General features: G+C 40.7%; 3 protein-coding genes across 3 annotated transcripts; 2 read left to right on the top strand and 1 right to left on the bottom strand.

Annotated features, from left to right (window-relative positions):
- The first annotated feature begins 3864 nt into the window (after positions 1 to 3864).
- Positions 3865 to 4815, top strand: LOC112996852 (olfactory receptor 6N1-like). Its single transcript, XM_026122557.2, has one exon. It carries the CDS (start codon positions 3865 to 3867, stop codon positions 4813 to 4815), a length of 951 nt encoding a protein of 316 aa, XP_025978342.1.
- Positions 4816 to 11467: 6652 nt separating this feature from the next.
- Positions 11468 to 12451, top strand: LOC112992368 (olfactory receptor 10A7). Its single transcript, XM_026115376.2, has one exon. It carries the CDS (start codon positions 11468 to 11470, stop codon positions 12449 to 12451), a length of 984 nt encoding a protein of 327 aa, XP_025971161.2.
- A 10364-nt stretch (positions 12452 to 22815) lies between these two features.
- LOC112993020 (olfactory receptor 8H2-like) lies at positions 22816 to 23766 on the bottom strand. Its single transcript, XM_026116320.1, has one exon. It carries the CDS (start codon positions 23764 to 23766, stop codon positions 22816 to 22818), a length of 951 nt encoding a protein of 316 aa, XP_025972105.1.
- Between the last annotated feature and the right edge of the window lie 244 nt (positions 23767 to 24010).

Below are 24010 nucleotides of genomic sequence, written 5' to 3'. Positions count from 1 at the left end.
CCCCCACCTAAGCCGTGTTTTGCTGGTTATATGTTCCCTTTTGTTCACATCACCCCAAGGCCTTTGCTTTTCAATCCTGTCCGTCACGTGGCTGCTGGTAACTCTCTCCTCCCCTCATCATTTCTAGGTTCAAGCCCTTGTTACAAGTTAGCCAGCCTGTTGAAAAAGATGCTTAGTGAGGTAGATCCCACCTCTCCAAAGCAGATGGAAATCCTCGAACAGAGTCCCATGGTCATAGAAATGAAAACCCTGTTGTTGACACCAGCTGTTCAACCAACTGTTGACACAGAGTATCAGTCCACTCTTCCTCATACCTTTCCCCCTCACTGGCAGGACTGAGAAGGCCTCCATACTCCTGACTATTGCCCCCAGAGCTCTGTAGTCATGTTTGATACTTTCCAAGTTGCCCGCAGCAGTATCATTGGCACCTACATGGAAGAGCAGCAGGGAATAATAGTGAGGGCTTGACAAGGCTTGGCCATCTCTCCACAATATCCTGGATTCAAGCTCCCAGCAAGCAGCAAACCTCTCTAGACAGGAGGTCAGGTCAGCAGATGGGTGCCTCTGTCCCCTGTAGCAGGGAGTCGCCCACTACTATCACTTGTCAGTTCCTCCTGGTGCTCCTGTGTGGCTCAGGATTTGCCAGCCCAGATTCTTCATTCGAAAGCACACCCAGCTCCATCTCAGCTTTGAGGGCAGTGAACCTGTTCCATAGCTACTAGCCTTCAAGAGAAGCAGGAGCCTTCCTCCTGGTGGCAGAAGTCACCAGCTTCCAGTCCTCACCTTTCGTGGTTTCTACTCACCATCCCATTTTGCATAGACTCCACCTGCACCTCCACTGTAGTTGGTGCTCTTGAAGCTGTAGGGTCTCCGAGAAGATCTCCCTCCCTCTCTCTCTCTCTCTCTCTCTCTCTCTCTCTCTCTCTCTCATCCTCACTGATGCTGTGCAGCCTGTTTGCTTCCTCCCACAACTCCTTCACTTGGCAACACAGCTCTTCAACAGCAGACCTCCAGCAGGAAAGAGGACCATCTGCCCCAGCCTCAAGGAGAGGCCCCAGATACTCTGCAGCCTGAGACTTGCAGAGCTGCATCCTCCATCTGAAGCTCTGTCTGGGTCAAAACCTCTGACATGGCAGGGGCAGCTGCTGCAACAACTGCTGGGGAGTGTGCCCTGTGGCATGTCAGCACCATATCTGACATGATAATCTGAACTGAAATGAGGACCTCTTCTTTTCACCCTTCTGCACAAACTGCTGTGCAAACTGCTGCATCTGCTGGCTGCACTTTGGGCTTGGATCTTTTATAGGCCTCTCCCTAGCACTGGCTAAAAGGGTGCTTGACCCTACCTAGTTAGGTGTCAGCTGGAACAAAGGCCCCAGCTCCCTCCAACCAGGGGGCAACCTGCTGAGCTCTTTATCAGCTTCTAGAACTTGCTAGAGCTTCTCAGAAGTTAAGGCCTCCTATGGCTGTCCTTGCCTGGGTCTCCTTACCTGTCAGCAGCAAGCACCCTCTAGTTCCTCAGAGGGTTCCCCGGAATCCCCCCACAATCTCCAACAAAGTCCCCAGAAGATCTAAGCGGAGCCTAGAGACTGCTGTGCAAGCTGCTGCATCTGTTGCCTGCCTCTGTTAGCCATGCTCATCATAATTACGGGGTTATCCCCTATAATCATTAAGTAATGGCTAAGCATCACTAGCAGCATCAGAGAAAATATAATGAGATGGTTTCAAATAGATAATAAATGGCATCCCAGAAGTAACTTGAACCTCTTGTGGGTTGTTTTCTTATAAACCCATGGGTAGGCTACAAAAAGTGATCACAGAAATGTTTACTTGCTGCTTACATAAAAGCAATAACTTAGGGTCAAGAAAGACAAAAATAAGCTAGATCTTGAAAGTGATCCAAGAATGTAAACATAAATTCTGCTTGATGTGAAAATGGAGAGCAAATGGTTAAGAATCGTTGAAAAGGGGGATGAGATAAAATAGTCAACTCTTCTTAAACAGGAACAGTCAGAAAGTAATGGAAATTTATTCTGGTGAAAACCATGTTCAAAATACAGTCTGCAACTTTAAAAAAAACGTAATGCCTGGAAAGAATACAATTTAACTGAATATCACTAAAGGTAAGAGAATGCTTGGCAAGAAAGGAAGGTGAGAGAGACAGCAGAACCCCAAAAATCAGAGAGAGACAAGGGTCCAGTTCTGAACCAGAATGATTTCCCACTGGGTACATTTTTCTTAAACAAGGGCAAGATTTTCAAAGACACATGGATCTTATTAAAGGTCAAGAATAGTTGTTTAAAAAATCTGCATAACTCCATAACCTAACTCCGCTGTTTAAAATCTTATTCTTTGTAAGTAAATAGAAGTTTGATGTATATGTCAGCTTGCATTTTTCCTGCTCCTGTTATCTTTTTTTTCCATTGTTTTCCTCAGAATAGAAGCATGTATACATATTTCAAAATATGAATCTATTTATTTAGATATTTATTTAAAATTTTAATGATGAACATATAGTAATACTTCTCATAATAACAGTGATAATTAAAATGGTACTACTAATAATGGCACTCCTTATCTTTCAAGCAGATAATCACATTTGTAAACTATGTGACTTTAGAATGAAAACTCATGTGAGTGGAACATCTCCATGCAGAAATATTTGGAGGACTGACCCTTCATTCATTTATGTTCAGGATTTTGCAGGGCTAAGTATTCTGATGCAATAGCTGGAAATTGTACCAGTAATAGATTAAGTCCCAGTTAGCTGATGGTAAATACAACACTTGAAAATCCATTGGATTTGGTAGCTATAAACAGTTAGTTTAGCACTCTGGAATCAGTTCAAGGCAGTATGCCTAATTTTTATTCTTTTAATGCCATTGTGGATTTCAGTGTGGCATGGGAATGATAGCAATTGCCTTATAAGCATACAAAAATGAGTACACTACACTGTTGCAGCAAGGTGAATTCAGACTGGTGAGACATTTTCTACTGCAGTCAAGAACTTGCACCTTTAAACTAATCTAACCCATATTCCAGCAGTGATGTCCTAAATATCTCTTTGGCTCATGCTGTTACAGTAGGATTTTGTTGACTAAACATTGTCATCTCTTGTTATTTTGGAATATGTGGGGCATCTCACTTAATCTCTAGCTCAAAAAATTTGTATTTTCCTAAATCCTGTATTTCAGACTAATGTAGATGTTTTGGTAATACCTGGACATTGAAAAAAAAATCTCATTTCCTATCCATCTGTAATGAAAGTTACATGTCTATTCACATGTAGACGTCTAGATGGAAAACACCAAGATGTAGCTATCTTAATGTCAAAATGAAGCCCACCTATCATCTATTTTGCAATAATATTCATATATGAGGCATGGAGTAGCTCTTTCCTATGATCACTCAGTTCAGAACAGAATTTTATCTTTTTTAAATAGCATTTATATCCAGTTTATTTTTAAATGTATATTTTTGCAACATCATAATTTTTGTAATTATTTCATTCATAATTTTTAAATTTTTTGATTTAATAACTGAAATAAGGTTTTACTTCACACCAGAAACATATGCCTTTTATTTTATCTCTCTAGATCTGGTTGTGGAAATTTTGGGGATGTGGAAAGATTCTTCTTGACTTCTACACTTTTTAAGATGAACAATAAACCCCAGAAAACCCAATCCAGCTATTCCTGTAATTCTCTTCTCAGCATCCAGTCCCATGACTACATGTTCCTGTTTTTGTCTCCCTTAACATATAGGGAACATTTTCCTATGCCATAGTAAGCCTAATTTCCTGCATATAATTTCACCTTTTTTTTTTTTTTTTTTTTCTTCAGTATCTTGGAGGAAGTGGAAGAAATGCCCTCAGGGAACCAGACCTCTGTGACTGAATTTATCTTCTTAAGTTTCTCCAGTTCCCATGGACTCCAGATCTTTCTCTTTGTCTTCCTCTCACTGGTATACATGCTCACCATTACAGGGAACATTGCTATTATTGTCATAGTTCAGACAAGCCAGCAGCTTCACACTCCCATGTATCTATTTCTAAGCAATCTAGCCATGATGGAGATTGGGCATATGAGCAACACTATACCCAAAATGCTAGTGGACTTCCTAGCAGGGAGGAAGTCCATCAGTGTATCAGGCTGCATTACACAGCTCTACTTCAACATCTTCCTTGGGGCTACTGAGAACTTCCTTTTGGTGGCCATGGCCTATGATCGTTACTTAGCCATCTGCCACCCATTGAACTACGCAACTGTCATGAATGCCAGAATCTGTGGCCGCCTGGCATTTAGTTGCTGGGTGAGTGGATTCCTTGTTCCCCTTTTCCCCTCAGTCTTTCTCTACCAACTGTCTTTTTGTGGCCCCAGGAAGATAGATCATTTCTTTTGTGACTTGGCTCCTGTTTTGCAGCTCTCATGCACAGATACTTCCATTAGTGAAATCAGCTTCCTTTCCTGCACATGGACTGTGGTGTTGGGCTGCTTCATGCTCATAATGGCATCCTATGTGCATATTATCTATGCTGTCCTGAGGATGCCATCCATTGCAGGGCAACACAAAGCCTTCTCCACTTGCACAGCTCACCTGATTGTGGTGGCTATATACTATGGATCCACCATTTATATGTACGTGAGGCCATCAGTGGGTTATACCGTTAGGTCTGACAAAGTAGTGTCTGTTTTCTACTGTGTTGTAACTCCATTTCTGAATCCTTTCATTTACAGCCTGAGGAACAGGGAAGTTCGTGAGGCTTTCAGGACTGCCCTAGCAAAGACAAGAGATGTCTCCAAACATGTTGCATAATAGTAATATTCCACCAAAAATTAAACAAAAAAGTAATCAAACCAACTCCTGCAATTCAGTTCAGAAAGCAAAGGTTTGGGTGAAAATAAGTAGGTTGTTATGTCCACTGCCCTGATGCTATAGGAATTATATCATATAAACCTGTTATAAATATATAATTCTGCAGCAACTTCATTTTTGCAGTCCATCTCATATTTAAATACCCCAGAAAAATTTACCAACTCTCAGCTGGTCTTCTGAAATCTATAGTCAACAATGAAGACTGTATAGCACCAGGGGAAAAAGTCATCTTAGATACCTTAGAAACCTTTACTTTTATTAAGTAGCATTGATCTCTGGATTTATCTATGACTAGGTAATTGCTTAAGCTTTTATGCTTTCAGGCAGTCAGGAGGGTGTGATGAATCCTACTTTTCTGAGCTCTGGTTTCTCAGGATTTAGGTAGGCATCAATCTTCCTTAATGTAGGCATCCTTTCTCCTTCTCAAACCTTCTTCTCCACTTCCCATTCTATATGACAGACTGTTACCTCCTTTTCCACCATCTGCAGCCCACAGTGCCCATTATACTGCATAGCTGCTTCTCTGCTCTGCTTCATCTGTTGTCCACACAATACATACCATTCTCTACTGGGCATGGCAACTTTTTCACCTCCCAGTTGAGACCAGTATCTGGGATGCTATCAGTTCTCCTTCACCCTAGTGCACTGCTGAGAAGTCAGAGAGATTAGTTTAAATCACCATGGGAGCAAGGCAGAGGAGACAGGCTTGTGTGAAGAAGCATTGCTCCCAGCAGAGGCACCTGGATGTGACATGAGATTGGGAAGCAGGGTTGCTGCTCATCACCTTCTCAACAGGAGAGATGTCTAGCTGTGTTAGGCCTTCTCCTCCTAGTTAAAATCAATTAGCTGTGATTTAAATTAGCTTCTTTGACCTGATGTTGCTACAAACAGGAAAGGAAGGACTTCTTTAGCTGTTACTGGTCTTGGGTGAGAGAAAAAAAAGTACCAGCTGAGGGGGTGTTCCTTGTGCTTCCCACATGGTATTTGTACTAGCCTGTGTCCCATATAAAATGTAATAGCTCTGGCTACATCTTGACTCATAAGCCCAGGCTCCCTTTATAGTCACTAGAGAGAAGTGGGCACTTCCAGAGTGTGAGTTATATTATGGGGTTTTTTTACATGGCTAAATTATACTAGATGAATCACACACACACACATCTTCTCTAGGCATCAAATCTTTTCCATCTGGATTAGTAATCTTCCTTTTTTTTCCTCCTTTGACTAAAGGAGGAGCCTAGATAATCAGATGAGATTTTAATGATATTCCAATAGTTCTCTAGGGGTAAGTGCAATGACTAAAGCCATAACATCCCTTCTGTCCTTTCTGTTCTGCCCTAAGCTGTATGAACACAAAAAATCTTGCCTAATACAGTGTTTGTCACTGGCAGAGATGGAGAAGTGCAAAAACAATATGGACTCACCCAGTGTGATAGATTGTACAGTCAAATTTGATGGATAATAAACGAAATGCAGATGCTACAAAACTGTGAGGAATGGTTGATATCCCAGAGGGCTGTGATGCCATTCAGAGGGACTTCGACAGGCTGGAGAGATAGGCAGAAGGGAATGTCATGAAGTTCAATAAAGTGAAGTGCATGGTCCTGCACCTAGGGAGGAATAACCCCATGCACCAGTACAGGCTGGGGGGTGACCTGCTGCAAAACAGCTCTGCAGAGAAGGACCTAGGAGTCCTGGTGGATACCAAGTTGGCCATGAGCCAGCAATTCCTCTTGTGGCAAAGAAGGCCAATGGTACCCTGCATTGCATTGGGAAGAGCATTGCCAGCAGGTCAAGGGAGGTGATCCCTCCCCTCAACCCAGCCCTGGTGAGGCCACACCTAGAATGCTGTGTCCAGTTCTGGGTGCTACAGTACAAAAAAGACATGGACATCCTGGAGTGAGCCCTGTGAAAGAACTCAAAGACGATGAAGAACTGGAGCATCTCTTATACGAGGAGAGGCTGAGAGAGCTGGGGCTGTTTAGCCTGGAGAAGAGAAGACTGAGGGGGAATCAACCATCAATGGTCATCAACCTTTTTTTTGCAACATCTCTCCGGTGCTGAACTTTTCTTGTACTGACATGTCTTTGGCAGAGACAGCAAGCTTTGCATTGGGCCTGGTCCTGCTGCTGATTCCCCTTCTTCCTCATTGTCTTGTCCTACAGCTGCATCATGTCCACCATCTTGGGCATGTCCTCTGCCCAGAGAAGGAGCAAAGCATGCTCCGCTTGCACCTCCCATCTCACTGGGGTCATTGGCTTCTCCATCACTACCTTCATGTACACCAAGCCCAAGAAGACCCATCCATTCAACTTCAACACAGCAGAGTCTTTTTTTCATGCTGTGTTGACTCCAGCATTGAACCCTGTGATCTATTCTCTGAGGAATAAGGAGGTGAAAGACATTCCGAGGAAGACCATATGCGCAGATTTCTCTGTACACTGTTGGATAAGTACATAGGCTGAAGAGACAGAGGTAGAAAGTCAGTAGCAGAAGCCACCTAATCTTCTGAAAACAGTGCTGGGAAGAGCTGCTATTCCTAGTTCAGTCATCAGCTTCCTGATGCACTGGAGTCTGTGAGTTTATGTAGCGTCCTCATTGCTTTTACATGGAACTATCTCCTTCCTATTCATGAGGGTGCTGTGATGACTAAACTATACCTAGCTGGAAATTACTCTGGAAATTATTACAATAAAGTCATGCAAGGACCTTGGCAGACAAATAATTTTCTTTTGAAAATCTTAATAGTGAGATTGGGGGGGGGGGGGAGGAATCAAGAGAAACCTGGATAGTATTGAAAATCAGTCATAACTGAAAATCAGTCATCAAAAATCCCTACAGACACATTTAATGAGAGTTAAATGAGAGAGCTTCCTTATTCTATCACAATCCTTCTGTACAAAGAAGGAAGCATCACACTAGCTGTGGCTGTACTGTTTATGTTGGCTGTACCTTCAGGAGAACTTATGCTTGCCGTATGACATGGCAGACATTTGCATTCACACTAATGCCAAGAGAGACACCTAACTCATTCCAGGCCAAAAGCAGGATGAGTCCCAGTATGCTCTGTGTACAGTCAGGGAGTCAGAGCCCAAGTCTGAGCCCTTTTGCAACAGGACAGTATAGTGAATCCTCTGTGATGGTTCTCATTTGTGATGCTCTGGTACAACAATATCCTTCAGTGTTCAAGTTAACATTTGGTTGACTGGCATTTCTAGCTTTTTCAGGATACAAACTCAAATTTCACTGGAACTGATCATCTGTGAAATACTTTGGTCCTGAATTCTTATCATCTAATCCTTTACCTCTGCCTTATGCTGAGTTACCACACCCTCATCAAAAGCAGTTCAGATGACTGAAGTGCACATCCATCAGATGATAACAATCTTTCATTTCCAGACTTAAGTGGACAAAAACAATTTTAAAAAGTTATAAGCATAGCTGTTATTCTTGTCCAGTTTAGTGTTATGCCTTACATTGGTCTCATATTGCAATATTCCATATTCACAATACCACTCTTTATCTAAGTATTTGTTTCTATAATCTCTTGAAAATCTCTAGAACTCCTGGAAACCAACACATGCCAAATTCCATTTTTTCCAGTATTAGTAAACTGGATAAGGATAAGAATAAGAAATTATACTATTATTAGTGGTATAATTGCTGTTTACAATTATATCAGTTACTTGTGCAACTCTGAATATGTGAAAAGAAACATTACTTATAGCATATTTAGACTTCTAGTATCTCTTAAAATATACTGCATATTTATATAGTCCATGGATTAAAAAAAGGTCATTAACTTATGATTTCATCATAACAACAAATCACTATCTGGAGACCCTGTCCTACTGGGAGTGCAAGAAAGTTCAAATACCTCCACCCATAAGCTCTAGGAGCCTTTGAAGTCAGAGAGGAGATGTTGCTTCTTACAGAGGGGAAAAAAAGGGATTGTTTTCTTTCATCTCTATTCACAGTTTATCCTCCTTTTTGCCCCTATTGAAGAGAGATAAAATTTTATCAGTTTTAGTAATATAAGGTAATATTTCAATTTCTATTCTTCATTGTTAGTGGGTTTCTAAGACAAAAACAAAATATAAGTGTGTTTCCATAGTTTATTTTTCCAATTGGAATCCAGAGTTGCTATTAGGATATACAAGTGGTGTCCATCCCACCTAGCTCTAAACACTGGCAATGCAGACTGAATTATTCACTTGGTCATCTGAGAGAAATAGAAACCTCCATAGCATGAGCAATTTGTACTATTTTAGGTGTCTATGGAGGAGAAAGATTAATTGTACCCAGAAAATCCTTCCTTATTTCTATCGTCTATAAAAGAATTTGGCAATTGTAGTTGCCTATATTGCTCGTAATTACATTGAACATATGAAATACACAGTTTCTTTCTCTCTATCTATCTCTTTCTAGCCTACTGATCTACTTATTTTCTCTCTCATTATTGCTAAGGCAAAAGAAAAAAAAAGCATTTTCAGAAATTCTGAAAACCCAAAGCCCCCAAAATCTTAAGCCATTTTGTATAATTGAAATGGTTATTAATGATAGAGTTTCACCATTGTGTCAGTAGCAAGAGTCTTTCTTAATCTATAGGTTGAAGCCAAATTTCCACCAGACACACAGATATCTTCATGGTAGTCAAAGCAATTTGTTTCCCATTATTAGTTTGGAATTTTTGTTGCACTTGTATATCCTGATCTCATGCATGTAAATCCTGAAAAAGAAATGCTAATTCTTAGTTCCATTTTGTAAAGCTGAGGTCCAGATCCTGTGGGTCAGATTTTGATCTCAATACCAATGTTGTAAATATAGGAAAAATACTTTTTATTATTCTTTTTGTCACTATGGCTCTGACTTTCCTAATTTGCAAGCTGGGATTTATCCTGCTTGATCTTAAATATCTACAATATAGACATCTGTATCTAAGCTATCTTTTCTCTGTAAGTGGGAAGAAACAGACAGTTTGGCAAAATTAATGTAATTCTGAAGTCTTCTTTAAAATTTAACAGGTTACTCATGCCCTAAGAGCACCTCTTTCTTTCTAATAATAATATGAAAATTAGAACAGATAGGTGCATTGTAATCATCCAAATTTACTGAGACTAATTTCCTCTTTCATCCAGCTCTGCTGTCTTTTCGCCATCTCTCTCTTCATTGCTCTGCGCTGCACAGTGTTGCATTTGTAAGCAATGGCATTGATCTTACCTAGTTTCCAGTGCATAGCTGTTAGGTCTCTTTGTTTAAGTCAGTAAAACTTTACCTTTATTAAAAATTCACAGCAGGAGTGATTCATTAAATCATAAGACAGTTAAATCAATTCAAATGAAGCACATTCTTGTGCAGGCTATTCCCATTTGTTATTTGTTATTTCCTGGTAGCAAAAGCAGCATAACTACTTTGCCCAGACACTTTACTTTTTCAAAGCTAGAATTAACCGTTGAATCCCACCCCAAGACCATTAGCAAATCAATAAAGCCTTTCAGGATGTTACTTTTTCCAGCAATTTGATGTTAACTTCTGGAGGTTTACCTTCCGTGCAACAGCTGATGAAACGAAACTAGTGATCATTTCTCAATCCAGCACACTCAAATTCAGCCAAGTATATTTTGGCTAAAACAGTCCAAGAAGATTCCCAGACAAATAATTCCATTAGTAGAGCTCATCAGGGATAAATTCCCACAAAACGGCAGCAGGATGCAGATGTTGGTGACCTCTTTTATGCGGGCAGCTATCTGTATGGTAAACATCTTTTTACTTCTCAAAACTTAAATTAAAATTCAGGATATACATTTTATAAGATTTGATGAAATAAGTGTAAGTGTGTGAACACTGTCATTAATTTAATCTTGGTTAGACTGGACTGTACTTTTGCAGGTAAGATTAACCAATGAAAATAATTCTAACCTAGGTAGATCATCTCTGCTCACGAATCAAACCAGTAGGTGGGGAGCCACAAGGATTTTCATATCACCTAGCTCTGAGCACCAAGAATGAAATTATTTTCAGTTAATTTCAGCTATCTAAAAATTGGTAATCATATACTCACTTCATTATTAATGATACCACCAATACTGGTATTCCTTTGACATCTATCTTAAATGGGAACAAATTGTGCTTCTGTACTGTGATTTATTTCTCTTCCTTAAATATAAAGTGTTTCTAAGATGACTGCCTCACATGTAAATGTCTGTATCTTAGATGCTGAAGTTAACTAAGAGACATCCAGCCCATCCAAAGTGAAATTCTTCTGGCCCATCATAGATGCCTCTCGTGATAAGATAACCTGTTCTTTGGAGATACCCATTTTTTTCTATATAAAATTAACACAGGAAGGCTATTTCAAATTCGTATGTCTATCTTCTGTTCATCTAATTTAGAAAAGATAAATCTCAGCCTGTGACTGTTAAAGATTGTCTTGTACAGGTTCCCTAGCTGAGCTCTTTTACTCTGGGGTCACTGCCATATCCATGCCTCATCTCACATCTTAAACCCCAATTTATTTGCAACTGCAGCTATTTCTGAGACCACAAGTCTGTCCCAAGCTACTAATCCCTTTGTAGAGTGTTTTTTCTCTCTTCGGATGCAACTTGTGGAGGAAATGAAGCCAGGAAACCAGACCATCATTACCCACTTCATACTTTTGGGGTTTGCCTTCCACGGCAAGATTCGGCTCCTATTTTTCATAGCAATTTCCTTCATGTTTCTGGCCATCATGACAGGGAACTCTCTTACTGTTGTGGTAACAACCATTGACCCTGCCCTACACACACCCATGTATTACTTCCTAAAGAATCTCGCCTTGATGGAGATCTGCTACAGCTTGAGCGTTGTCCCCAAGATGCTTGTGACTCTGCTGGTGGAGAGAAAAATTACTTCCTTCACAGCTTGTGCCCTGCAGCTCAACTGTGTTGTACTTTTTGTCACCTGTGAATGTTTCCTGTTAGGCACAATGGCGTATGACCGGCAAGTGGCAATATGCCATCCATTGCACTACAGCACAATGATGAACAGGAACCTCTGTGTCAAGATGGCTATTGGGTCTTGGCTGTCTGGTGTCCCGGTGGCCGTGGGCTTCACCACATGGTTATTTACCTTGCCTTTTTGTGGGGGAAACAAGGTTGATCATTTCTTCCGTGATGTTTCTCCTGTTTTGAAGCTGGTGTGTGCAGATACAGCCTTGTTTGAACTACTGATTTTTGTTGCTACTGTCATAATAATGATGATCCCTTTTTCACTGATAGCTATCTCTTACCTTTGCATTATCCATGCTGTGCTTCATATACCCTCAGGTGTGGGCCGGAAGAGGGCCTTTTCCACCTGTGCAGCCCACCTCCTGGTAGTTACTCTTTTCTACAGCACAGCCGGCATCATTCACCTGCAACCCAAATCCAGTCTCTCATCCAATATGAAGAAAATGGTTTCCCTCTCTTACACAGTTGTCACCCCTGTGCTGAACACCATCATCTACAGCCTGAGAAATCAGGAAGTCAAGCAAAGCCTGAGGAGATGCTTTGACAGAACATTACTTATGAAGCAGCTTGCCATTTTTCTTCTATCTGGGTGAGGGATTCCTTATAGATGTAGAAATAATTGTTCCCCTAATAACAAAATTTTTAATGGAATTTTTAAATAAAGTGGAATGCCTTTTAAAAGTATCTGTGCCCTTTTAGCAGTCCTTTGTTACCAAAAACATAAAATATCTGACCTTTATTTACTTGGCATATTAGAATGAATTATTGTGATTGTACCTCTGGCCTTGCAATCAAATAAGCAAGCCTGACTTAGCGTTGCAATATTTAAAATGTGAAAGTCTTCATTATAAAATTCCAATTCAATGAGATGAATCATCTCCCATAATTATGCCTGTATGTCCATAAGTTCAAAAAGTATCTTGCTTGAAAAAAAATAGTCTTTTACTCCTCCATCAAAGTAAAAGTGAAAACCTGGAACCTTTTTCACATAAAAAAAAAAAAAAACTCAATAATGAGATGAGAAACAAATTAGTATCTTAAAATTGCAAAAGACAGCTGTAACTCCTGAAAGTGTCTTTCCCACTGATGAGAGAGACCCAGTCCAAGTCTAGACTTGATCTGATTTTTTTCTCTCAAAACAAAGATCTCATTCCCAGTATAGCAAGTGACTTGCTCATTTTTAAACAGAAATGGTAAACTGAAACATTTCCAGCTAGCTGCAGTAGCTTTCTTTGAAGTACTGCCCTTTTCAGGTACACTGAAAGAAAGTTATGGGAGGAGATTTATTTTTAACTGATTTGAACCTGACCCTTTCTGTCTGATCCTTTTTCTGGTCTGTCAGAAGGAGTATTCATTAAAGTGAAGTGTGGCTTGTGCTTTTATTTTCTCTCTTATTCCTTCTAATTTGAGCAGCATTTTCCCTTTCAGTTTGTGTGATTAACACCTGATTTACATCATTTTGACCAGAATAGCATTTTCCTCTGTAGCAATCAAGTGTTTTTTCCATCCACTTCACTTCTGGACACAGGAGGATCAATTCACCTAACTAAATATCACCATTCACATTTTGACTATCTGCATTTTTAAATGTGTATCTCAGTAAATGAGTGATTTCCTGTCCCATAAAATTGTCTTACCCCCATTTCACTTTGTGGGAAGCACCTCAGATACTTATGTCTATACATCCTATGGGCTACAATTGCAGCCATGTTGAAGAAAACAGCATGGAAGTGGCCACAAGAGGAAATCTAGTCTGTCCACCCATTCCTGTGTGTCTTTTTTGACAAGTCATGTCATGCACCAGCTTAATTTTGGACTAAGGGCAGTTGCTGTTATTCGTCCTAAAACAAAATATTTAGTCTTGTTTATATCTGCTTAACTTTTTAAAGACAATCTTTTTTTCCCCCAAAAAATGAATCTGGTGCACTTCTTAAAGAAAAGCTGCTGTTGGGAAATTAAAAATACATAAATTCCATAAATGTCAACATTTTCCACCAATTTTAATCAATTAATTTTGTTGTGCAAAATTATTCTCTAAAATTGATCCACACCTTGCAAATATTCCCCCTGCTTCTACGATTACATTTTTCTTTTGTTGAAAGAAAAAAATGTCTGGATCTGCATGACACGCACTTGCATTCTTAATACTTTAGGTATCTAAATATCCAGCTAAGTTTTCTTCTGCCTTTTTCTCCATTTATACACTAATATGTCCAGCTGTCTGTTTGCCCACCTGTCTACTTACAACACATTTTTTCCATCAGTCTGGTATTTATTTGTTCTACCTTTTATTTGTCTGTCTAATTCTTGGACAAATACCAATAAAGACTCTCAACACTAATTCCCGCTAGTTCTCTGTTCTTCTTTCTGTCATCTTATTGTGCTCATGACTATATATTGGTTTGTGTGTCTCCTGATCATATGCCTGTCTCTAGCAATGGGGCAAGGTTTGGTTCTGTTGGTACATTTTACAGTTAGGTGAAAGAGTCTGGAAAAAAACATATTCAGAATGTTAAAAAATGTTACTCAGCTTTTTAATAATTTTATACATGTCATGATATTTTGTAACTAGAGGATTATACAACCCAACTGATTTGTAAATTTTGCAGGTAATTTTACAACAACAGCTCCAGAGGGAGTCAGAGTTCTTGAAGGACTGTAAGGCAGTGTTATTTCTGCTGTGGAAGGGGCTGATGAGAGGGAAGATTTTATCAGCAACAGCTTACTCCTTTGGGATTCATGAGAGAAATAGCCAGAGACAGACAGTCCACAAAATGCTTGACCACAAGGATAATGTTCATTTTTATCTGACATTGTCAGCTCCTACTGGAAACGGGCTTTCATTAAGTTCATTTGGAGCATATTAATTTAACATTGTTAGGCTTAAAAATAAGAAACAAAAAAATCCCATCTTATGTCATGTGCTCATTAAAATCCTCAAGTCTCTTCCGGCAAGCCAATTTCTCCTATTAGTCACTCGATGAGTGTACAGAAAATTAGAAGCAACAAAAAGCTCATTATAGTTTCCTCACTCTAACAAGCCCATGGGGAAAAGTTATGCAGTGTGAAGGGCAGACACAGAAGTAAAGTTTCTTGGAGTTTTAATAGGGCCTGCTGAGAGGTGTTAGAGGTGGAACTGTTACAGGAAACGCAAGTGTCCCTCCCAAGAGGTTAATTAGACCAGAAAATCAGAGGCGTGGTTGCAGGAGGACAAAAGAACTAACAAACTTTCTTATCACGTAGCTCTTTTCAGTCCCTCTGAAGGCAATGCTCCCAGCCCTCATCTGCCTGAAGTTTCTCTCTGGTTGGTGTGATGTGTGGGGCACGCAGAAGGGCTGCAGCAACACAGCACCGCTGCACATCCAGGGTCCTGGGAGGGAGCAGAGGCAGCACAGCAAAGGTGTCTGAGCAGACATCTCTTCCTGCTGTCCAGGTCACTGTGGCAGAAATCAGCCAAGGGGCTGTGGACAGGACAGACCTCCCTGTCATGGTGCAGCCTGATGACACCCCTGCAACACCCCCTGTGACTCTTACTCCATCTCTGACACACACAAGCACACAAGTTCATATCAGTCTGGCCCACACATTGCCCTTGGGCTACCCTCCTCCCCCAGCCCCCCCAGGTTCAAGGACCGTTGCTCAGATCTGAAACATAGCCCTCGCTACCTCAGTTTCTCTGATACCCCCTCAAGCCTCGCCTGCAGGCCCCCAGCAGTCTGACCCCCATATAGGTGGTGGCCAGCTTCTGCACACAGAGCCACTCCAGACCCAGACCTATTCCCCACCCCACCAGACCCCTCTGTTTGAGTGGTGCCTCTTGGTCACAAATCACAGCCGGCAGTAGTTAATACTTGTCCCTACTATCACTGAGCTTCCACCCCCACCCCGAACACTGTTCTCCTACATTTCCAGAAATGGACAGGTGATCTTCAGACATGAAGAGGATCTTCTCCCAGGTGATGTGGTATTCCTCAGTGACAGCTTGCAGGCACCAGTTATCCCAGCCTTGCTGTCTAGCTCCAGTTAATGGGTGCCCCAGCTCCCACGCTCTGTGTCATACGTTGTTCCTTAGCCCAAAGCCTTGGTCACTTCCCTGCAGAAATCCTGCCTCCTAGACCCTACCACCTCAGCAATACTGCTCCAGCTGGCCCAATGCCCCACAGTCCTGAACTGTCATCATTCTTCCAGGAGTGTTTCCAGTGGGATATTCAATTCCCCTCTGGAAATTGCTTTCTCAAAGGATCCAATAGCACCAACTTAAGCCCCGGGCATAACTTTTAGATGGGTAAACACAGGTAAAATGCATCCCATCTTCAGTGCCTCTCATGTTGGAGGTTTTTGTGGATCTGAGTGTTATGGAGTGTTAGGCTCACCAGCCACCATAACAGGGTCCACCCCTAGGTTCCCGCTGAGAAGTTCGGAGCCAAATCAAAGTGAATTAAATAAATACATTTTAATGGTGCACGTGCAGTAATTACAGCTTGAGCTGGGTGCCTCCGAACAGGGATCCCAAACAAAGAAATCCCAGGGCAATTCTAACTTTTTGGTCTAAGTTCCCCACCCTTCATGCGGTAGTTCAGACCAATAGCAATATTCAGGTCTGGGGTCTCCCATTCCTTATTGGGGCTCATTGTTGTCCCTAGCCAGGCTGTTGCTTTCCTTATCTTTACTGTTGCAGTTTCTGCTGACGGATGTACCTTCGTTCCTTGTTGAGTCCCGCCGTTGTCTCTCAAGGTCCTGACGAAGAGGAGGTAATTCCAGACCACAACAATTAACAACGCTCCAGCAGTGAGAGGAGACTTTGTTTCTCAAGGTCCTGATGCCCTGCACAGGCCTTATTTCAAAGTCTTGATATCCCCCCTTTCAGAGTGTGAGACACAGGAATGCAGGCTGCTTGTAACTTCCTCATCTTTTCAGCTTGGTCCAGCTCTGGGGCCCTTTCTTACTGAACTAGGTGAAAGTTCCTCATGTTATCTGAGTGCGGCCTAAGGCTTCAGCAAATTTAGCGCCTCATGCTAAGCAAGTTTTATGTAAGTTCTCATGCTAAGCAAGTTTTATGTAAGTTGTGCTAAGCGGCTACCTCTAGACAGTTTCAGTTCAAAAACTTCCTTAACACTGAGATAAGGTTATGGGTTGCTCTCTACTGAAGAGAGTTGTTTTAACAATAAAATGCATACATGCTCATGATGTGGATGCTCAAAAACTACAGTTCCAGGCCTCTGTCACTATCTAAAAATAGAGAGAAATGTCCATCCACAGCGTCTCTGGGCCTGGTTTCATGTACCTCAGAGATGAACACATCATACCACAGCCTCTGAGAGAATCGAGTGAAATCCAATCTATTTCATCAAAGAATAAAAAGACAGCTTGAAATGAATAAGCAAAAAGAGGAAGAGTTTATTTCAAGCTAGCTCAAATTATCAACTCATCTTTTTCAGAATATAAAGATGTCTACTGAGATAACTGAGACTCCTAAGGCAGTCCAGGGAAGATATCTCAGTCCAGTTTGAAACTACTCATGTTCACAGATGCCTAACACTCGCCTATGCAGCTATTCTTATGAATCATTGGTTTAAGTCCTCATAAAGAACATGTCATCATTATCGTTTTCAATTGTTGAAAAAGTAGAAGAAGGGAAAAAAAATCAGAGTTCTCAAAATATGACTAGTGCTGATACTGCAATTGTATCCGGGGGACACAGCGAAAAGAGAGCTGAAAGGATTATCTGAAAGAATAGCTAAATGTTCCACAAAAATGCCATATATCTGATATCTGAATATCCTCCAGAAACATCCTTCCCTTCGCTTCTTAGCAGCTAGCTTACCTCAGGAATAGTTCTGCCTCACTGGCACACATACAATGTCCAGCAGATAGGAAGTTGTTTCCCTGGTCTGTCTGAGATGTACAATCTGAGCAACTACCTTGTAACCATCTTCTCCAGGAAAAAGGACAAACCAGGGTTCTATTAAGGGCATGTCCTCAGCCTGGCTGTCAAGGCTTGGGTTGCTCCTAAATCGCCACTAGACCACTTATCAGATTTCATTCTGAATTTTTTCTTAAAAACTTTGGAAACATCAGTAACCTTCCTTTATTTGTATATTTTTTAATTTCCTGTTTTAAGAAGTTTCACAATATTCATATTTCAGTAGGAAACAGCCTTTTCCCCTTCCTATTAAAAAAAAGTGTTCTTGAATTGTAGATTTCAAAATTCGCTCAGGTATAGTTCAATTACAGTTTTCTATCACATTGGGTTGATTCATTTTTTTCCTAAGTTCAATAATAGTATCAGTTCAGATTGTATGAGAGTCAAGTTCCACAGTAAACATTTCAGTTGAGGAATCTCCTGATTTTTATGCCTACTTATATCCTGTTTTAGGAACATCATTTTATTCCTGTTGTCAGAGGAAAATATTTCTGAAAAGAGAGAAGATTCCTCTCTTTAAAAATCTAAATAAGTTGTTTCCATAGTATATTAGCATCTCTCCTCTCTAAAATCCCAATCTGCTATTTCCAGGTTAAAGCTTCATTGGAAGCTTCATTAGAAGCTTTATATAAAATATAATTTTAATTAATTATTGTTATTGAATAAAATATAATTATTCCCAAAACACACGTGCATGAATAGAGAGAGAAGCAGAAAAAATGTGACTTTAAGGCAAAGTATGATATATACTGGATTATATGAAAGAAATATCAGGATGGAACTGCATTAACAAATACAATGAGGAGGATATCGGAAGAGTATTTGAGACAACTGTGAAGGATGAGATGAATCACCCCTAAGAACTGACTATTTCTCCCTCCTGACTCTAAAGGGGATCTAGATGATGAGTTCATGTGTACACCTCTACACTGGGGAGCTCCACAGTTAACTGTGCCCTTCCACTCGAGCTGTGTTCGGTGACATTTGCATAAGGCTGTCTCTTTAGCTCAAGCTACAGTGGCCTGTATGCCTGTTCTGAGAGATCAACTCCATCATTTATGTTGAGGGGAGAGAATAACAACTTGAAATTCCCTGCGCACTTACTGGTTTGGTCATAACAGGAGCAGCTAACGTGACACAGACCAAGATCTGGGCACTGCTGTTTCAGCAAAATAGAAAATTCAGAGTAATGGGGTCTACATCCAGAAATTGTTATTGCAGGTGTTGCCATGTTCTGAATTTCAACATCCACTATCTACCCTCGCATTGCAAATAAAAGGCAGTCCACACCAGCTTGCTTGAGAACCAGAGTTCTCTCTCTGTTGCAGGCCCCAAACATAATACAAGTAAATTTACACTGTCAGTTCAGATGACTCTTTGATCCTTTGATCTTCCAGACTGCATACCTGCCAGATCATTTCCAGGATCCACTCCTGTGAAAAAAATAGATCTCTCCTTAAAAGAGCTGAGAGATATTCAGTGACTTAGTCCAGAGACCACTCCCAAGGGCAGTATGGCTAACATATGCCATCCAACAGTATCTGCGCAGACTTAGCATCCTTACATGCCTACATGCAGCATCCTCCTGCATGGAGAATGAATTCTCCTTTTGTACCATGCTGTCCTAGCACAAACCTAGAAAACTGAGGAACTCTCACTATTGAGGGGAAATTATGAAGACATATTAATTCCTAAAGAACCTTTAAATGTCTCAAGCCATGAGGAAGGTTAAGGCAGGTCTCAGGATTAAGACAGTTTGTCTTTGTGCTGAGGGACTCAGGCACACTGGAAAGCAAAAGCCATTTAAATAAATAAAAAAAGATCCAACAGTGATCTGTGTATCAGGCCATGATAGGAACCAACACGGAAATGTGAAAAACACTATGGTGTGGCACAGTCAATATTCAAGGAAAGCTTGTAGATAGGTAATGCAATGAACTGTGGGATAAATACCAAGCTTGGGTTGCAGTAAGGACATGGCTTGTGTGTTTTAGAGGAAGCTAGCTGTAAGCTATATGGACAAGGTGTATCTTGTATATGTACCAACAAGTTTGGTAGTTAATCTAGACAGTTGTGTAGGGTATCCTTAAAGCCAATGAACAGCAGCAACAAAATAGGAATTTGCTATAGAGGATTCATTACACTTAATTCCAGATTTAGGCTTAAAACGAATGTGAAAATCAGCGCTTTAAAATATTTTTGCACCCATGACTCTGCTTGTAATTGCTTATCAACTCCTTCAGGCTGCCTGAAAGTTACAATGGGATCAGTCTCTGCTGAGCCATGGCTATTGCTTATCAGAGGGACAAGGGATGAAGTCTAGCTGACTAATTTAGAAAGGTTTGCTTAATTCGGTATCGGTATCTATGGCATAGGTGTCTGTATCAGGCCCTCAGGCCCCTTTTTGGTCAGAGAAGATAAAGTCAGTACAGTGAACACAGCCTGGAATAAGATGCATCTTCTCTTAGAGAAGACATCATTTGTTCAGCTGATTTTCACCCTAAAAGTACCTTTTTCTGATTATTGGATGTTAAGAGAGCCAAAAGCAACTAACGTAGATGTAAACACCTATATAGCAGATGTTTACAGTTTTTCCGAGATCAATTCCAACACTAATTTTCAGATAGCTAAAGCCAGACTGAATGAACCCTGCATTAGTCTAAACCAAGCATACAGTTTCTGCCTTGACCCAACTCACTGTAAGGTAAAGAAGAACGTAAATTCATTAGAAATGCCTCTCCATTCATGGTAAAAGAATGCATGTCTGAACATAGGCATCTTGTGCCATTTGGGGTGACCTAGGGTAGCACTGATGTCAGCATAGGGTTGATAGATATGACCTAGACAGGAGAGCTGCAGGATACCTTAAGGTAGCTGAAATAGCACCAGATACCTATATTTAGACAATTATTTCTCACTTTCATTAGAAATGCCTACAGTCTAGATGGCAAGAATTTCACAAGGGGTGGCTGAAACTTAATGGTTTAAATGTAAGCTGCTCGTGGGTATAGGTTTCACTGATTGTGCTCTTAGACACAAAAATTGGACATGTAAGTTCTGAGCTAGTCATCTTGGCTCCCTTTGGAGTCAATGGATAGAAAAAGCAGCTCTGACCTACCTGATGTGTGGACCATCAGAATAGATCATCTTTTTTCTGGAAGTAACTGGTTCTCAACATTGGCCATAAAGGGAGCCTAGGGAATTTGCTTAGCTCAGAGCCTGAATTTTTAGACACAGAGCCATGTGAGATGAACCCGGGTTACAGTCACCTTTCTGTTAACATTGGAAAACAATGATTTAGATTGACTATCTCACACCTCTCTAGGAATATAAAGGAGGTAGGGAGGAGTAAGAACTGTTATAATGTAACATTGGAACCAAAGGAGTGCAGTAAGGTATGGGGAAGATGAGACTGTAATATATAGTTGGCATTTCAGGGCAAAAGCAGCTGAGAAGGACAGAATGGACATCTCTTCTGTGGAGTGGTCTTCAGAAAAGAGTGTGTTGACCTTGGATGAAGGATTACTAGGTGGCACAGTAAGTGGCAGGGAATATTAGAAAGAATGGTGATCCAAAGGGAAAAGAGCTTAAATTAATATTTCTTATATTAATTTTACCATACCTAAGGACATCACAGATTAGCTCTCTAAGTTTCATACCTAGCATCTTTCTACAGTCAGTGGAAAAGAAATAAGCACCTCCAGAGGGTAACTAGTCCCTCCTGACCAAGACGCATACCTGAGAACCTGAGGAATCATGCTGGAGAGGTATTTGTGGCTTCCCACTGACTCCTGAGGGACCCTGCATTCCCCACATTAGCATGGCTCTTCTTTATCAGGAGGCTAAACTTAGCAGAAGAGGCAGCTGTCCCTGGCAACTACAATGTTCAGCTCCCTCACAATCCCCAAATAATTGGTAGAGACTGGTGCTACCAGGGTTATGGAATAGGGAACTCCCTCTCTCTCTCTCCATGAGGGAACCAAAACACCTAACACAGATTATGTTACAAATTTTCAGCTGTCAAATTTAGGTGAGGTTTGACCCATGTGGTAGTGTCACAGTGAGAAAAGATTCCTGTCTCTTTACTTTAGACATCTAAATGATGCCTAAAGATGCAATTCATATCATTGATCTTCGGATGAGATGAATGTTCTTTTCTTGGCAATGCCTATTTCTTTCCATGAACTTCAAAGGTAGTCCTAGCTACCAAGATGAGAACAGACACAGGCCTTTAATTTTTGGATTCCTGTTTATAGTGTCACTAAAGCTATATGGATGTCTTTATCATTTTTGTCCTTTGGGAAGCATTGACAGCATCTACACTACTAAAGGTAGCTCCTCAGGAAGTGATACCTGACCTCTGGACAGATAGTGCTGGCTCTCATCCACACTGCTGCAAGCCCCCTCTGGCACAGGTGGGCTGAACACAGGCATCCAGTGTCAAAGCAGAAGTCCTGAGATATATGTGACATCTTCACAAGGTTGGCAGATATGACCTGTGCCTTAGCATAGACCTGTGTGCTTTTAGAACAGTAGACACAGTCCAGGGAGGCATTCCCACAGCATCTAAAAGGATAATGTATGTCTACATCTGGGCAGGTGAATCCTGCCTTTTTTGTCCACACAGCATGGCACTTAGCCAGGGTCCTCGTCTATGCCCCATGGAGAGTGCCTGTAGCCATAAGAAATACTTTTTCTTCTTGTGGCTTTTAATTCCTAAGTGACTGAAATAGTATGAAAACATGACAAAAATGTTTTGAGTTTAATCAGAAATTGGGGGAGAGGAGTGTATTTACATTTTGGTTTTATCATTCTTTCTAAAAGAAGCCCATTTCAGTCTAACTAAAAATGTTTTTCTCTCTTCTTTTTTCTCAAACAACCACACAACCAGAGAAAGCAATTTAATTTATTTTTGCTTGTGACTAGGCAAATCACCACACCAGTTACCATACACTTGCTTTGGAAATCATCTTCAATAGTTCATATTTTTATAGTCTGGCCAAAAAAGCCCCACAAAGCATAGCTCTTGATACGTCATTTATATAAATCCATAAATGCCTGGAGTGCTTTCCCCAGGGCTTCTCTGACCTTCTCATTCCTTAAGGTGTAGATAAGTGGATTCACCATGGGAGTCACAACAGTGTAGAAGACAGACAACAACTTGTTAAAAGCTGTGAGATTGTAAGTTTTTGGTAACATATAGACAAGGATGAGAGTTATATAGAAAATAGTGACCACAATGAGGTGAGAGGAGCACGTGGAAAACACCTTTTGCTTCCCTGTAGCTGAAGGGATTCTCAAGATGGCAATGCCAATTAAAATATAGGATGCTACAGTGAAAAGAAATGGCAGCACAGTACATGCAGCAGACATCAAAGAAGTTATGATTTCTATCAGGAATGTGTTACTGCAGGAGCATTTTATCATAGGTGTGAAATCACAGAAGGAATGGTCAATCTCACCGCGATCACAAAATGTAATTTGCAACATCAACAATATGATAACAAAGCTAATCATAAAACCACCTACCCAGGCCCCAGCAGCCAGTGCTATGCAACACTTACGATTCATTAAGGTGACATAATGCAAAGGTTTGCATACTGCTAAGTATCGATCATAAGACATCACTGCCAGGAGATAACACTCCACCCCAACTAGAAAAGCAAATATGAAAAACTGTGTCATGCAGCTGCTGTAAAAAGTACTTCTGTCCCTTGTCAGGAAGCTGGCCAGCAGCCTGGGCAGGATGGTAGAGCTGTAGCAAGTCTCTAAGCAAGACAAGTTGGTGAGAAAGAAGTACATTGGCATGTGGAGATGCTGGTTAGCCACCACTAGCACAATGATGAGGATGTTCCCTGTCATTGTCACCATATAGACCACCAAGAAGAACAGGAACAGAGCAGGCTGGATATCAGGGAAATTCCCAGATCCCAGGAGGATGAATTCCATAATGTAGGTTTGGTTTTGCTTTCCTGTAGCTGACATTGGGCTGAATTTTGAGGCAAGCAAACATTAAAATATAATGTGAAAAATAATAAAGCTATTTTCAAAGCATGTCTGTCAAAATACACTTTTCAAATTCATTCTTTGATCCAATTGCTATGTCCTGATAACTTATCAATTACTCCAACTCTGAAAATGTTTCAGCAACATTTGCTATGAAAAAACAAATTGCCTTATTTCATTTTTTCTTATTCACAGTTGGTATGCCTTAGGGGCAAGATGAAAC

This window comes from Dromaius novaehollandiae, chromosome 10 (assembly GCF_036370855.1).
Source record: "Dromaius novaehollandiae isolate bDroNov1 chromosome 10, bDroNov1.hap1, whole genome shotgun sequence".
Lineage (NCBI taxonomy): Eukaryota > Metazoa > Chordata > Aves > Casuariiformes > Dromaiidae > Dromaius > Dromaius novaehollandiae.
The sequence above is the reverse complement of the archived record's forward strand: the minus strand, read 5'-3'. Positions and strand labels throughout refer to the sequence as shown.

Excerpts from the sequence above, each read along its gene's own strand:
- LOC112992368 (XM_026115376.2), top strand. The coding sequence starts at position 11,468 with ATGCAACTTGTGGAGGAAATGAAGCCAGGAAACCAGACCATCATTACC.
- LOC112993020 (XM_026116320.1), bottom strand. The coding sequence starts at position 23,766 with ATGTCAGCTACAGGAAAGCAAAACCAAACCTACATTATGGAATTCATC.
- LOC112996852 (XM_026122557.2), top strand. The coding sequence starts at position 3,865 with ATGCCCTCAGGGAACCAGACCTCTGTGACTGAATTTATCTTCTTAAGT.